At 37.6% G+C, this 15,677-nt stretch overlaps 1 protein-coding gene across 1 annotated transcript in view; it reads right to left on the bottom strand.

Moving 5' to 3' along the window:
- The window catches only part of PTPN21 (protein tyrosine phosphatase, non-receptor type 21), a 32,926-nt gene that overhangs the window by 10,172 nt on the left and 7,077 nt on the right, over positions 1–15,677 (bottom strand). The window contains exons 2-12 of the mRNA XM_009866311.1: positions 11,817–11,979; positions 11,116–11,122; positions 9,283–9,380; positions 6,805–6,872; positions 6,286–6,356; positions 4,912–4,999; positions 4,626–4,714; positions 4,128–4,215; positions 3,363–3,442; positions 1,372–1,432; positions 763–847 (exon numbers count right to left, since the gene is read on the bottom strand). Coding sequence (XP_009864613.1) covers positions 763–847; positions 1,372–1,432; positions 3,363–3,442; positions 4,128–4,215; positions 4,626–4,714; positions 4,912–4,999; positions 6,286–6,356; positions 6,805–6,872; positions 9,283–9,380; positions 11,116–11,122; positions 11,817–11,979 — 898 coding nt within the window. The remainder of the gene's footprint in view (positions 1–762; positions 848–1,371; positions 1,433–3,362; positions 3,443–4,127; positions 4,216–4,625; positions 4,715–4,911; positions 5,000–6,285; positions 6,357–6,804; positions 6,873–9,282; positions 9,381–11,115; positions 11,123–11,816; positions 11,980–15,677) is intronic.

The following is a 15,677-nucleotide window of genomic DNA, read 5'->3' as shown; positions in this document are numbered from 1 at the left end:
ATCCAATACACATTAAATAATTTAACCATTACTTCATTACATGTACAATGTGCCAAAATCCAGAAGAGAACGATTCAATCACTGCTTTAGATGCCTTTCATGATTTAACTCTAGGCTGACCAAAATAATTGTCACACTGAGGCTGCTGAATTTGCTGTCAATCAAAAATCCATTTGTTCGTGAAAAAATTGTTCAAAACTAGGACGTGCAGTAGCAAGCATCCAGCAATAATTCCAATACCATATTGGAAAGAATTCACCTGCATCCTGCATTTAGATACCTGTACCTTCATTAATACTTGTGTAACTGTTCTTTTTCCAAGTAACAAGTGATAGGACAAGAGGAAAGGGCCTCAAGTTGTGCCAGAGGAGGTTTAGATTGAATATTAGGAGAAATTTCTCCACCAAAATGGTTGTCAAGCATTGGAACAGGCTGCCAAGAAAGCAGTTGAGTCAGCTTCCCTGGAGTTGTTCAAAAGACGTGTAGATGTGGCACTCAGGGACATGGTTTAGTGACAGACTTGGCAGTGCTAGGTTAATGGTTAGGCTTGATTTTAGAGGTGTTTTCCAACCTAAATGATTCTAGAACTCTATTTCACATTAGCCTATATGCCTAGAAAAGCAGCAAGAGCTTCAGTGACTGTTGTAATACAAACCTATCCTATGTTCACCCCATGAATTTATTCAGCTCTAACTAAAAATGCAAATTACAGCTTTTAAGTTCTCAAGTCATGTAGCGTGGCCTCAGGTTTAATGAACTTACCTTGGGAGGATGCATATGGTTCAGTATAATGACCATTGTAATGCAGCTGAGGTGGTGGAGGCATCATGTAAGGCTGAGGCTTGGGCTAAGAAAGCAAGCATCTTTTTGTTAATTAAAAAAAACCCCTCATGATTTATTTTAAGACTAAGTCTTGAATGTTTGTTTATATATAATGCATTAAAATATTATATATATTATTTAATGTATAATACACACACATAGTGCCTTAGTCCTGAACCATTTCTATAAATCTGCAAGATAAGTTTCTCCTGTGAGGAGAAACAACAATAAAAAAAAAAACAAAACAAGGAAACAATACCAAAACCACACACAACCAACCCAAGACTGTATCTTGGCATGTGACATTTAGGAGAGTCTCCTAGAGACAGAGCAATCAAACTAGAAACAGAAGTGTTTAAAATGTTTTTCACTGCAATTAATTCCATTATTCAGATATTACAGTACATCTTTTTCTTCAAGTCAGTTCCTTCCATCCTAGATGCATTTTTTCCACTGATCATTTTATTTCACCAAAGGAAACTAATACCCGATTCAAAAAGTCAGTTGAAAACTATGAGAACACAAATAAAAGCTATTTGCTCTCCTTACCATAGACATTCTGGATGAAGAACGCCTTCTAACAGGATTCACTGTAACAGGCTGGGTTTGTCTACAGAAGAAATTTTAGGGTAAGACTCTTAACACCACCAAGACCTATTTCAAACCTTGGAAAGTGCTCCCAAGTTCAGTTCAAAATCACCATACATTTTTTTTTGAAACCAGGCCCTATGTTAAATAGTTCTCCCCAGCAGTCTCAAAGGAAAGAGCTCTGTGCATGAACCACTATCAGAGACAGTATGAGCACATTCACAAAACCAGGATCATAAGACCTCGGTTATTTCTTTGCCTCTTTTCTATGAAGCACAAAAAAGAGATGTCCCTGGAGCACTGCAGCAGGGCAGAAAAAGCAGAGGAATAACTTGGGACTACTTCCAAATTTGAACCCTATATAAAACCTCATACTCTAAGTTACTTGTTGTACAAGACCAGACAGAAAATTGTTTACAGAATGTAATGTTACAGACGTTACATGAACTGGAAAGTGCGACTATACTGCATGAGCATTTGTATGTTCTAACATTCAAGCTAACAGTAATAAATTTTCATAATTTGTTGGGTTGCCTCCAAGATCTAAGGCTCAGAAACCTTAAGCTCTTTTTTCCCCACCCTGTGCTGCACCCACAGTCTGCATTTTGCAGCAAGACAGAGGTCAAAAGACAGCAGAATAATACAAATGCAGGAACTGCCAGATTTCAGAGAGAAAGATGATTTTTCAGCTCACCCTTTGGGAAGTGAAGGACGAGAAAGGATTGGAAAGCGTGGAAGGGAAAGAATGAGGGAAGATTTCTGAGAGCCCTCCTTAGGTGGAGAGTCCAGGGAGTCTCTAAAGACAAGGTATGTACAGATTAAGTAAAAAACCTCTGAACAATACAGGCATGCATAAGAGTTTTGAGCAGCAGGACCACATGACAGGGAACCTGAGAGATAATCAGGAAAGATTTTTCAGTACTTTACCTATTAGTAAAACCATGTTGCATTGAAAGGGTTAAAACAAGTAATCCTAGAGACTGACATTCGACATAGAACTGACATTATTCAGATAGCAATGCACCAGTCCCACAAATGCACTACTTCTGCCAGTATTTCTTAACCACCTAAAAAAGCAGGTTTAGAAGCTTAGAGGTATGAGGTCTACTTGATTCCAAATTCATCTCACTCTTCTAAAATAAATTAGCACTAAACACACTAGTGAGTCACCTGTGGTACAAAATATTCCATTATTTTTCCACTGGCCTCAGCATATTTTGGACCAACCCCTCCAGAGCTATTTTCTCGTGTAGAGAGAAGAGTTAACGGAAAATCTGGGAATCACGCTTTTTTTATGACAAACTATTCACTAGGTCTAATTCTCTATTCTTTGACTGAAGTAACTTAACTGAAGGGAAGTTGTACCAGTGGAGTAGCTCAAATTCCAGTCCTTGATTTACAAGTTGGAGACCAGCCCATTTAAATTTGATTTGATGAATTGCACTGAATTTACTTTGCACTGGTGCTACTTGAGCTACACAGATTCCATGGATATCCAAAGGACCACATACCTCTCAGCTGTCAATCCAGCACATTTCATGAGTGCTTCACATACACTTTCCGCCCTTTTAAAGGCCTCTAGAGTGTCCTTTCAGAGTAGCTCACCCAAACCCAGGCCAAAATCCCAGTGATTCCAGTAGCTCACAAACATCCTAGTAATAGTAGCCCCCAAAGCAACCAAAGTCTGTCACAGCACTCAGATCCAGCAGGAGGGGCCAAACTCTATTACTTTTAAGATTTCAGTCTTTAATATTGTCATCTGTTTTAAAGCAGAACATGTCTGAGAAACTGGTGATACGTACTTTCTCAAAAAAGATTAAGACAAAAACCAAAGTCATTAATTAATACCACCTAAAAAGGATAGCTAAAGACATTTGAGAGGTAATAAAAGATTTCACTTCCCAATGGAAGCTTCAAGGGCACCAAGAGTTCTGGTAATGTATTCCACTTACAGGCTGCATTTATTAAGTCTGTAGAATTTGTGTCTAGCCACGCACATTCTCCACACGTATTTTGCTGTTTCCATATCTTCCTGCCAAAAAACAGAAATAAAATTTGCATATTAGGCCAAACACACATACCCTTCACATGCTTTCAGACAAGCCACTGAAATGTTTAAGATTAAATTAACTTTATTATTGTCACCAAGTTGTCCCTAAACCTGTACTTTGTCAGCCTGAACATGCACTCTTGCCTAACAATTTTATTAGATTTATGAAAGTTGACAGTGAAAGCTTTTTGAAGATGACACTCTTATCAGCTATAACACTAACACAATTTACAGTATATATATCATGCCATAAGATTGACAACAGCTGCCTTCTTGACAAAGGTAACTTGTAGATGCTACATACAATTAATTCTGCGAGGAACACTATTCCGGCAAGCCCATTCCAGCAAAGCTCTGAGACCATGTTTATCCTTAAATGCCAGTGGCTTAAAAGGAGGGGAAAAAAAAATTTTAAAAAGCTCTAGAAATTTTACTGGAAAGGATAAAAATATTTTTGATCGCCTGAACCAAACCTGCCAATTTTTTTAAGTGTTTCTGTAGAAAGCTAACCAGAGACAGCCTTACTAGTTTTGACTCACTTATACAGTTCAAAGTTGCTAAATACATAAAAAGTAGTTTTTTTAACCTTTAAGATAAATTAGCAGTCTTAACTTGTGTTTTTATCTGCTGATGTCTTAGGGGAAAAAAAAAGTTAAAATCTACTCACAGTTTGGAATTGGATTGTCTCTTCTTTGTTTGCCAGTTCTAATGCAAAAAAGGATTTGTTGTGAGACATGTTGGCAATATCATGCCACCTGCAGACAAAAGGGAAGGAACATGACTGGCAGGCTCTGATTTTCAAACCACAGAAAATGCAACTGAAGAACAGAAACACAACAAAAAATATGGATAAAGAACTGAGGACAAAACAAAGTTCATCAATCTATCTGAACAAGTTGCAGATCGCCACTTCCATATCCATTAAAACACTGCTGAAAGGAGAATATGTATGTGACTAACTCTTCTGAAGATGCACAACATGAACAGAAATATGTTTACTACTTGTCTTCCACTCGAAATTCTTTCATGTTTTCTTTTTAAAAAAATAAATATCAAATTTAGTTATCAGTAAATGATAATGTCCCAACCATGTGAAAGCAAGCCATACAGAACACACCTAAAATGTGAAGTGCACAAAGATATTTTAAGAAAGAATGATACTAACCTAAATACAACAGGAGGACGACCATTTTTGTGTTTCACAAAGATGCCATCAAGACATGCTCCAATGAATATGTCACTTCCTTGGCTGTCCTGTAAGGAGTTGCAAAATATTATGCAAATACAGAAAAAAGCCTTTGAAAGCAAAGTTACAAAAGAAGTAACTACCTTTTCAATTCTGAGGGAGAAAACGGGTGGTGTGCGCTTTGGGTTTTATTTATTTTTTTGAAGGAAGTAACCTTTTCTACACAGGGAAAATGACCTGACACAAAGATGAAAGCCCTGTTTACCTTTGCAGGATAGGTCTCTTCACCGTAGCCCTCCATTCTCTCTACTTCTTGCATATATAACATTTCTGCATCAGGAGGAGTAAGGCCTCTACAAATCAAACCAACAATCAGCTAGTACTGTCAATAAGAAAAGGCTATCGCTGTTTTACTCTAACTGACACTGTCAAAGCTTGAAAAGCATCCCCAAGACATCCAGGCACCCATCAAGTCATGCTGTTTTCATTTGTACTAATGACTGATACATTTGTCTCAGTCTTTACACTTTGATTCTAGTAACTTCTTTCTCTCAGGCATGTCTAGGAGGAAATGGCAAGAAAGATCAGTTAAAATTATCATCTCTGCTGAACGCAGACAATTATCACATTCTTCTTCAAATCCATCACTGTCACCATATTTTCTCACTTTATCCACATTATTATTCTGGAACTTGCGTTCAATACTTGATTTTCTCCTACTGCCATATACATGTTTTGGACCAACACTAAGTTTGATGTTTGAGGAAGAGACTGTCTCGTTTTCTAACTGCTGACAGAGTTTTAACTGTAATGGTTTAAAAACATGAGGACAAGATCTGCAGGCAAAGGTAATACATTTTATTGGACCAATTGGCAAAGACCTTTCTCACAGATTACAGCAGTGTCACAGGGATTAAAAGCTTGTGTTTCCCTACCTACTTCGGTTGATCTCATAAAAGACATTATCTCTACCTGCAAAATCCCATCATGCTCATTCTTACGTCTCTCAATACTTTTTAATCATCACTCTCTTCACTTTTTCCTAATGTCATGCAGATTAAGTTCTCTTTACTGAATCTTACCCATGCAATCTTGTTACAAAAACATTTCAAAGAAGTTTGAAGTTTTCAAACTGCTGTTTTTAAACAATACAGTAAAAGATAATCAGTATTACGCACATAGTCTATTTTTCAAACATTTTTCACTGATGAACTGACAACAGAGAACTTGGCTTTCCTTTCCCTTGAAATATTGCATCCTAGCTGCCTTTTACTTAAGGTCATAAACATTCCGGCACAGTGACTGTCTCCACATTTCTACTGCCTACCTATCCTTACTGGGGTCAAAACTTCATCTAGACAGGTTTCGGAAACATTATACAGATGGATTCACACTATTTAATTATGGCCTGTATTCTTAATCTTGGAGCAGAATCCTCTCATTTATTTTAACAGTTACTCTGTTCTCTTTTCACTTTCATTCAGCAAAAATTCTTGTAATTTTAATATGGATGTATTAGCAAAAAACTCATTTAAATGGGAGGTCAAATTAGTCCAACCATCTTCCAAGATTTCCAACTTCCTAAACAACTGAAGCAATCACATCAAAATTAGCCCATAAAAACTTTTAGAAATTCTACCTGTACTTCTGATGTAGCAAGGCAACTTTCTGTGTCGCTTCTTCCAGTACTTTTTCTTCTTGTAGCCAACCCTTAAGGTAAGATAGCATTTATAGAATGAAATACAAAACATTCTACAAAATTAAATTGTTTCTTTACACAGGCAAATCAACCCTCCACTCAAGTCTTGGAGATTAGATGCTGTAATATGCACACAAACAAAACCAAAAAAGCACAAACACTGTTTCTAAGTGGTTTTACTCACTTTGCCATCTCCACTCCAATCTCCTTTTCAATACAGTATACAACAAAATTGAAAAAAATCTAGCAACATCTTTGCTTCTGTTTAAAATAAGGTATCATATGTCACTCCAGTCTGAAAGAAAACCTTTACTGAATTTGACAATCCAGGAAGCAATAAGCTAGATGTTTCATGGAGTCTTTAATAATGATTTGCACTTACCAATCTAAAGAAAGATTTAAATTTCAATTTAATCAACTTAAGAATTTAAACTGATTGATTTAAAAGTAAGTACTTACCACTGGAAATAAAGCAAATCTTTGTAGAAACTCCTGGGATTCATATTGATCATAGTCTCCAAAATCAGCTAAAAATAAAAAAATTCCTGGATTCAAATATTTGTAATAAAACTATTTAACACCCAACTAATTGCAGCAGGATGTCCAATTAGCAAATCTCCATCCTACTGAACTACAGTCTGAAAGTAAAACAGCAGATCAAACTAACCAGTAATGTTTATGAAGAGTAAAAGTAAAACCACATCCCACCTTCCTACCTTGCTCAAAACAACTGGTAACACTCCTTGTGGACAGCAAAGAAGAAATGATAAAACAATCAAAGCATTGCTCTCAGTTCCTTAGTTTCTTGTGGTTTTACTTGTTTGGTTTTTTAATCACAGAATGGTTGAGGTTGAAGGGGCCTCTGAAGACCTAGCCCTAAGCAGAGTCAGCTACAGCAGACTGTCTCAGAGCCTCCTCTGGTCAAGTTTGGAATACAGAGCATGGAGACTTCACAACTTGGCTGGGTATCCTGTTCCAGTGTCTCACCACTCTCACAAGAGAAAACTTTTATCAAGTTTAGATGAAATTCCCTGTATTTTAATTTGCACCCGTTGCCTTAGAAGAGTCTGGCTCCATCTTCTTCAGTCCCTCCTGTCAGGTACTTAAATACCCACAGGACAGCACTGGCAGGCTGCTCTAACCCGCAGCAGGACTCGGACGCTGCGCAGAGCAGCTGGAGCTCCCTTCTGCAGCTCCCTGCACCCAGACGTGCAGCAAGTGGGACCCAGAAGCCATCCCTGACTCAAGAGCATGCTCAAAAGGCACTTAACAGTTTTGATTTCACATCATGCCAACAGGCATCCCAAGGAATCTGCCTCTTTTTCTGTTTCCAGGAAAAAAAAAACTAGTCAGCACTTCAAAGGAGAGAAATAAGTCTAAATTGGAAAAACTATGTACCAGTCTCACAGGAGAAACTGTGCAACACTCTGTATGGAACGGCTGCTCCCAAAAATGTAAATACAAACCGTAAGTATACAGATCCTATTTACATTACCACATATCGCCATACCACATATTGTCATCCATAATAGTGTAATTTTAGAGACATTTCAGAACCAAATTTGTATTAAGCATTAACAATTAAGACGCACGTTGTTCACGGTGAAAGGGGAGAACTTGTGACACGCTACACCAACACAGCACTTGAGATATAAAGCAGTGTTTAGAACTAGTCTATTATTTTAAACACAGATCATTCTTGAAACCAGTTCACTCGAAGCAGCAAACAACTGCTTCTGTTCATTCATCAGCTAAAATTAACTAACGTACCTGGTATAAACTACTCCAGTCATCAGAGCACACTCATTTAGAACCTGCGTTTTTTCTGAGTTCTTTTTTCTCTGTGTTACCAACACATACAGCTTCTCTCTTATACAAGACTGAAAAAGGAACGTGAAAGCTAAAAGGATAAATACTTTCCATCTAGAAAGAGGATTATATTGAAAGATTTCTATAAACAACTCGCTGAGCAGAGAGACATTTACACTGTCCAAAGACACGAAAATAACAAAGCAAGATTTTGTCAGTTGAAGACCATTAAATCCTGGCTTGGATTAAACAGATTCACTGTTATATAAACAGGGCACTAACATAATTCACCCTACTCCACCAGTAACCACATTTTCAAAAAACAATCACCATCTTGAACGTCATTCTACCAACACATATGATTTTTAAAAAAAGACAAAAATAAGTTGTACATAATGCTCATGATTCTAAGTCTCCTTCAATTCGGGCAGATATACTGGAGTATATCTGAAGCAATATACAAACACTAAACAAAGCTGTTGTCATTAAAAACTTTTATTTTGAGAGATTTAAAAATCGAACAAGCTTCTTAGCAGGGAACATCAGACATGATGACTGCAGACACGCTTAGGACTGGTGGTTCTCATACTCTATCTCATCTGATCCCAGTTAGAAAAAAAAGAAAGTAGTCATTTTTATGTAGGTAACATAGAAATGGATATTCAGGAGCTATTTTAACCTAGGAAATGTTAACAGTGTTGCATTGTAACTTGAGATATTTGGGAGAAAAAGTGGAGATACAAGTACTACTATACATCGAATTTATTAAAACATATCTCAATCTCTTGATACCATGTCAGAATAAAGAGTCTTCATTAACAGAAACAGATAAAATGTCTGTTGATGTAAGCAGACAACTAAAGCCTTTGCCCCTAAAGAAACTCTGATGTCTAATTCACACCCAGCTCCTGAAAACACACGTTAGATACCCAGGCACACCTCTGAGGCCTGCACAGAAATACCAGTAAGGTGGGGCCGCTGATCCCACCGTTCCTCCTCCTCAGCCCATCTGACAAAGCTCTAGGGAGCAAGCCTTTCATAACTTACTGAATTGGGTCTTTGACTGATAAACAGAGCACACGCAATAGAAAGGCAACCTCAGCTGATCGGCACAATTGCCTTACTTACCCTGAACAGCTAAACCAGCCAAATGGATTGCTTGTTCCAGTGTGCAAGGAATGTTGCCCTCCAAGATGTCTTTCTTTAACTGTAAGTAATACTGATACCTACATGGAAAAAAAAGAAAAAGCTAACACGGGCTTCTTAATTTAAAGCATGTGCAGATGAATACGATTGCATTTTCTATTCCTCTCTGCATTCCCTGGTTTGTATGGAAGGTAATCTTCCTCATCGTTGAGACCTGCTGTTTCACAGTCTTTAACTCATCCCTTAGCTTTCACATATCACAACACATCCAGATACTGCTACCTCTTAAAGTATCTCCATGATTTCTACTATCATATCCTCATAAATTTTATTATTTTTACCTCTTGCTTCCCCAGTATTTTTAACATCTCCTCTTTACAATGTTCAGTAAACTGCTGTTGCATTGCTGCACTCTCTTCCAATAGAGCTAACATCCCTTCAATCACAATAGTGACTTTCATTTCTGTATTACAGCTTATAAGTACATTTTGTTCTCACTTTCAGGACATCATTTTTTTCTCCTTTAATTTGACCCTTTCCTGGAGCATCTCTTGTACATGCAGTCACTACTAGCTATACCATTTGTCTGCAGCGTGAACACCTATTTTCTTGAATTCTCCTGCCCCTTTTAAATATAGTGTTACAGCTACACAAACTTTGCCAAGAAGGACATTTGTCTCCCCTCAGCTAGAAGACAGCTCTCTTCCTCACTATTTAACAGCCTGTTAAATACAGTGACACTTCATACATATTGTTTAGACTTCTCTGGATCCTACTACAAAAAAGCAGTATGCCATATGACAGTAGAGAACATCCTGATACAACACACATAAGAACAGCTGGGACCAAATCTAGGCCTTAAAAGAAAAAAAAAAGAAAAGAAAAGAAAGGAAAAAGCCACAGCATTGGGGAAATAATTTTTCACAGTCAAGCAGTAGGACATAAGTTCTTTCCACAGAACAGCTATTAAAAGTAAATGTACAAAGAATCTTGACACCACTTCGTACAAATATCGTCTATTTCGTCAATGACATTTCCATTTTCTGGTATACATCAAACATAATTTGCTTAAACATGTTCAATCTAATTTATATTGAAAAGGAATAAGAAAAATCCACAGATTTCTGAAACTCCAGACTCTGGCTACTGCACACCAAAGCAAGTACCATCCTTTAGGACGTGAGTATAAGGTTGGCACATAAATTCCTGCTTTCTACATGGCAGCACACTGCAAAATTGCTGTTAAAGCTCCAGCACAGACATCATAGTCGTAAAAAAAAGATGCCAGAAAAGAACAGTCAAGGTTTTTCAGCCAATTTAGCCATTCACTGCAACATCATGACATTTACCTTACTCTAAAATGCATACTAGTACACCAATGAGCACAGAATCTGCACCAAAGATTTATTAAACAGAAAAAAAGACTGCTAGAATGACTTTTAAAGCCAGTAAAATGCTGAGAAAAAGCATAGAACTTCAGAGTTTAAAAAAAAAATAATTTACAGAAATTAAACATAAAACAACAACTAAAGCTACCAGGCATTGAGCAATATATTACAGCACCAATGTCTGTATCAAGATGCACCCTGAAAAGCTTTCACACTACAATTAGTGGGAAAGGTCTCCAGTAAGGTATTTTAGCAGCAGAGTATGTAAGAACAGTTTCATGTAACCATAGAATAAATTAAGCTGGAAAGGACCTCTGAGTGAAAATCTGGTTCAACTCCCCACTCAGGACCAACCTTAAATCACCAGCTTAAAGCAGTTAATTAATGCACACACATATTTCTGAAACAACAAACATATGTTTGTAACCCAGTTACTGGCTTTGTGCCAATTTGTCTATTTAAAATAATAATTAAACAAGAACAACTATATGCATTAAGACACTAGAAGCCAACGGACCGGCCTACAGGAATAACCGGCCAGTATATATCCTCCATTTTATTTTTCCCCTGTAGTCAGCAGCACTTATATGATGTTCCCCAGATTCACAGTAGAAATAGATATGTGACATCAAAGCTAACACTCATTTGCATTGCTCAGTGATACACACACAAAAAAAGCATAAGCTGAAGATTAGCCTGTAGTTTGACAGTGTATTGTATTGAAACTACAGAAAATACCAAAAGAAAATAAATAAAAGTACAGTTCAATAAAATCTGCATGTGCTTTGTGCAGGATGGACCTCCCTGAAAACATGTGACTCTTCAAAACAAAAAAAAAAAAAGAAAACAAACAAACAAAAACCACAAACATGAAAGGACTAAATCAAAAGTCCGACCATGCAAGTATGCCAATTACTGAAAACACATCTGAATAGATTCCTAAGATAACCCAAAGGTCAGTTGTTTGCTTAGTTTATCACATATTTTAAATATTTGAACACGAATTCTGCCTAAAGTAATAATTTCCATTTCTGTAGAGCTGGAAGAGGGGAAAGCAGACAATTTCAAAATAAACCACGCATTTCAGAATGCTGAGAGCAAAATTACAGACACATGTTTGAAGCTTACCTAGTAATTTTTTTTGAGAAACAGTAGGCACATAGAACACTACTCCAAAATAGACAGTTGGCTCTAAGGCGTATTTGTCCAGCTGTTTTTTCAGAGGCTTGTCCAAATCTACCCATCTGCGCTGATTCTGCTTATTATAATACCACAGACTGAAATACGTAATCTGAAAAAGAGGCATTTCAATGACGAAAAAAGTTAATGTCAGGATATTAAATAAAATATATTGTATGAAAGTCTCGCTAGTTGTAAATAAAGGTTTTAAAACAGCAACTAAGACTATGGACTACTGAAAACTTAAAAGACTGGAGAGGCATTTAATATCAAAAGCAGACATTAAGATAAGCAATCCACATACACGGCTTCCCCACCTAAAACACTGCCAAACCTATTATTTATTTGCAAACACTCCCTGGCCGTGTTGTGGCAACTTACAGATGTTAGTAGTAAGCATTTATGTGTGATAGGGAAACTAAGAGAAGTGAGGAAACCAAACAGAAAATTATATTGGACAGCAGGAGATCAAAGTACGGTTTCTCTGGGGAACGGGCAGCCAGGCTCACGCGCGATGCTGAAGGACAAAAGAGCACAGGACAGCTGGTCTGTCAAAGACAAGCTCATTAAAACACACGCAGGGCTCATCCCGTCGGCAAGAAAACAACCAGAGACAGCAGTGAGCTACCTTGCCTGAAGTGGGCAACTCTTGACCAAACCAAAGTACAAAATACACTGGAACAGATCGCGCCGAGAGGCTGAGGGATATCCATTTTTGAAATGTCAAAATCCCACTGGACAACATCTTGAGTAACACAATCTAACTTTGATTAGATCTCCTCTGAAAAGAAGTTTGTACACAGTATTTTTCTATCGCTCCACAGTACAGTTCTAAATCCACACTGCAGAGCCACTCATTCAAATTTAAACTTCTCCCCTGTGTCCGAACTGATTAAAAATTCCTCCTGCAGTACTCATTTCATTCAGTTCTGGATCACCAAACAGACATGGACTGGAAAATATTTATGTCATTATCAAAGCAAAACTAGAAATCATAATTACAAGTTTTTTAATTGAGGGAGGGAGATAAGGTAATGCTACAAATTACCAATTACTTCTATAGGCGTTTACATGGAAATTCTCCAAATCCTTGCTACATACACATTATTATATGTAGAAATACCAACACCTTTGATCCTTTACTTTTCCTTTTACTATATATTTTCAGATTATTTTAGCTTATATGAAATAAAGCAATTAAAGATGAAGTTTTATAAAGCAAAGGACTATTCATTATAATGATTTTCAAGCTTTGAGGCACAGATTTGAAATTCACTGGGGAATGACAGCTAGTAGTAGAGAAAGGTCACTTAAGTACCTTCCTGTGAGGACTCACCTATATATTCATCTGAAAACTCAGATATATACATCTTAGTTTATAGTCTAAACAAGACAAAGAGTCTGTTCCTCATGGGATTCCGGCTATCCCTTACAGCTCTGACAGGCTGACTATGCATGTAACAAACTGCAGACAACTAAGACAACTCTGGTCTTACTTGATAAAAAGGCAGGTCGTAATACAAAAATAAAATTGAATTGGAACTGTTCATAGAACAAAAAAGCAGTTTTTCAGTATAGTGGAAGATATCTGGAGAAAAGGCAGAATACAAAATAGTTTTATGGTTGGGAAGGTTTAAAAAGTTTAAAAATCACCATAGAGAAAGAGACTGTATTCCCACATCACAAACAGAGGTCTCCTGTAAAGCAAATCCTACACACCAAATTTTTCATGGGTGAACATAGTGTGCTTTTCACTTCTGAATTACAAAAATAAATAATTTAAGAAGTCACAAATACTTCTAGTTGCAAAAGGCCAAAAGAACTATGGCTCTGAATACAAATAGTATAAAAAAACCCTGTTTTCTAAGTTTTTGCCACAGCAGAGACTGAAACCTGAGGGTAACCAACAACTGAACTACAGAAGCACATCCACAAAATTGAAAGACGTCTACAGAAGATACCACAAAAACATTTCTGAAAACTACGAAAAATGCATGCAAAAATTCCTAAGCAACTGTTTGAATAACTTTCATCTGCAGCCTTGGTGTATTTAAGCCTCAAAGAAGCACAGATGTGTAACAGAAAGGCAAGGAGAGAAAAAGCACAAACTTCTGTTAATACTACCACTGTTTCGAACTCTCTGATGTGAGAGACACCTGGTTCCACACTCTGAATGTACAGCTTATTTTTAAGCCATGATGATCACTTGCACTGATCTGCTTCTTTAAAACACTGACCACTTTTTTCTTGCCCACGCACAGAACCGAGTAGTGACTGGCACAAGAGACTAAGAAAAATGTTTCCAGATTTTAAAATATTCTCTGGAATTCAGCATAACTTTAAACAAGATTTTTTTTTTGCCACAGTGTTTTCCCGTACAACTTCTCCAGTCTGGATATAAAAAATAAAATGAAGGCCAAAGAAAACACTATGGACCAAAGCCAATCTTCTAACTTGTATGCAAACCTTTCACTTAAATTCAAGGGCAGAATTTGATCCTGTGAGTTTTCAGAGAAGCTTATGCACCCTAGAATATTCACACTGATTAAAATAGACTCCATTTTTATTCATTGCTAAAACATTTTATTATTAGCAGCTCAGGAAAACATCCAATGCTAAAAAGAATGTCATGACATAATTCTTAAAATATGTTAAGCTGTTAAGATTAACACTACTTCGAGGTTCATTTATTTTAGTGACTTATTCATGACCCAACTCGTCTGAAGAAAATAAAATAGAAATAAAAAGGACATATAATTTCTGCACAGTTACTTCCTACATAGCTGCTTTCTGAACCACAGGCAGGAACAGTAATTTTGTGCAAAAGCTCAAGAGTTACCAAGAACACAGAAGTACAAAGAGCCTAACATGGTATTAGAGCTCACAGCTGGTGGGAGTGGAGTGACTTTGTCTATAAAATCAGTCAGACTCCTGAAGGTAAGCAGAGGAGCTTTGTCACATATAAATGCCACAAAATTACATTACTAGCAGCTGTAACAGCTGACTACATAACATCTTTTGTCATGATGTACAATCAGAGCCTGAGAAGTGGGGCTGATCAGTTTGAAGAAGAGACTAAAAATCTTACTGCGGACCTTCAATTGCCTAAGAGCAAGGTATAGAGAAGACAGAGCCAGACTCCTCTTGGCAATGCTCACCGCAAGTATGAGAATCACTGGAAACAAGTTGCAATGTGGGAAATTCCAATTAGATCAGGAAAAAAAAAAATGGTCACAACAAGACTAGCCAAACACTGGAATGTGCAGCCCAAAAAGGTGTTGAATTGCTGTCCTTGGAGGCACTCAAACGCACCCAGGCAATCACTGAGCCACCTGATCCAAGCTGGCCTTCCTGAGCAGAGGGTGTACGCAACCCTCAGATGTCCCTTCTGACTCAAACTATTGTGTCATTATATGTCGTTACAGAATTGGTGCTGACAAAGAGAAACTGAGAAATTCTTGGATGTAAATTAAATAACACCAGCATGAGCTGGTGCACTAGCAGCCCAAAACCTGGACCATGTCCTGGGCTGCATCAAAAAGAGTGTGACCAGCAGTTCAAGGGATGTGATTCTGCCCCTCTGCTCTGCTCTGGTGAGACCGGCAGTACAGCGTCCAGTTCTGGAGCGCACAGCACAAAAAGGACACGGATCTGCTGGAGCAGGTCCAGAGAAGGGCCATGAAGATGATCAGAGGGCTGAGAGAGCTGGGGTTATTCAGCTTAGGGAAGAGAAGGCTCTGGGGTGACCTAACAGCAGCCTTCCAACACACGAAGGGGGCCCACAGGAAAGCTGGAGAAGGGCTTTTTGAA

Source organism: Apaloderma vittatum, unplaced genomic scaffold (assembly GCF_000703405.1).
Source record: "Apaloderma vittatum isolate BGI_N311 unplaced genomic scaffold, ASM70340v1 scaffold18323, whole genome shotgun sequence".
NCBI classification, from domain to species: Eukaryota; Metazoa; Chordata; class Aves; order Trogoniformes; family Trogonidae; genus Apaloderma; species Apaloderma vittatum.
This window is presented reverse-complemented; position numbering and strand designations above follow the sequence as displayed.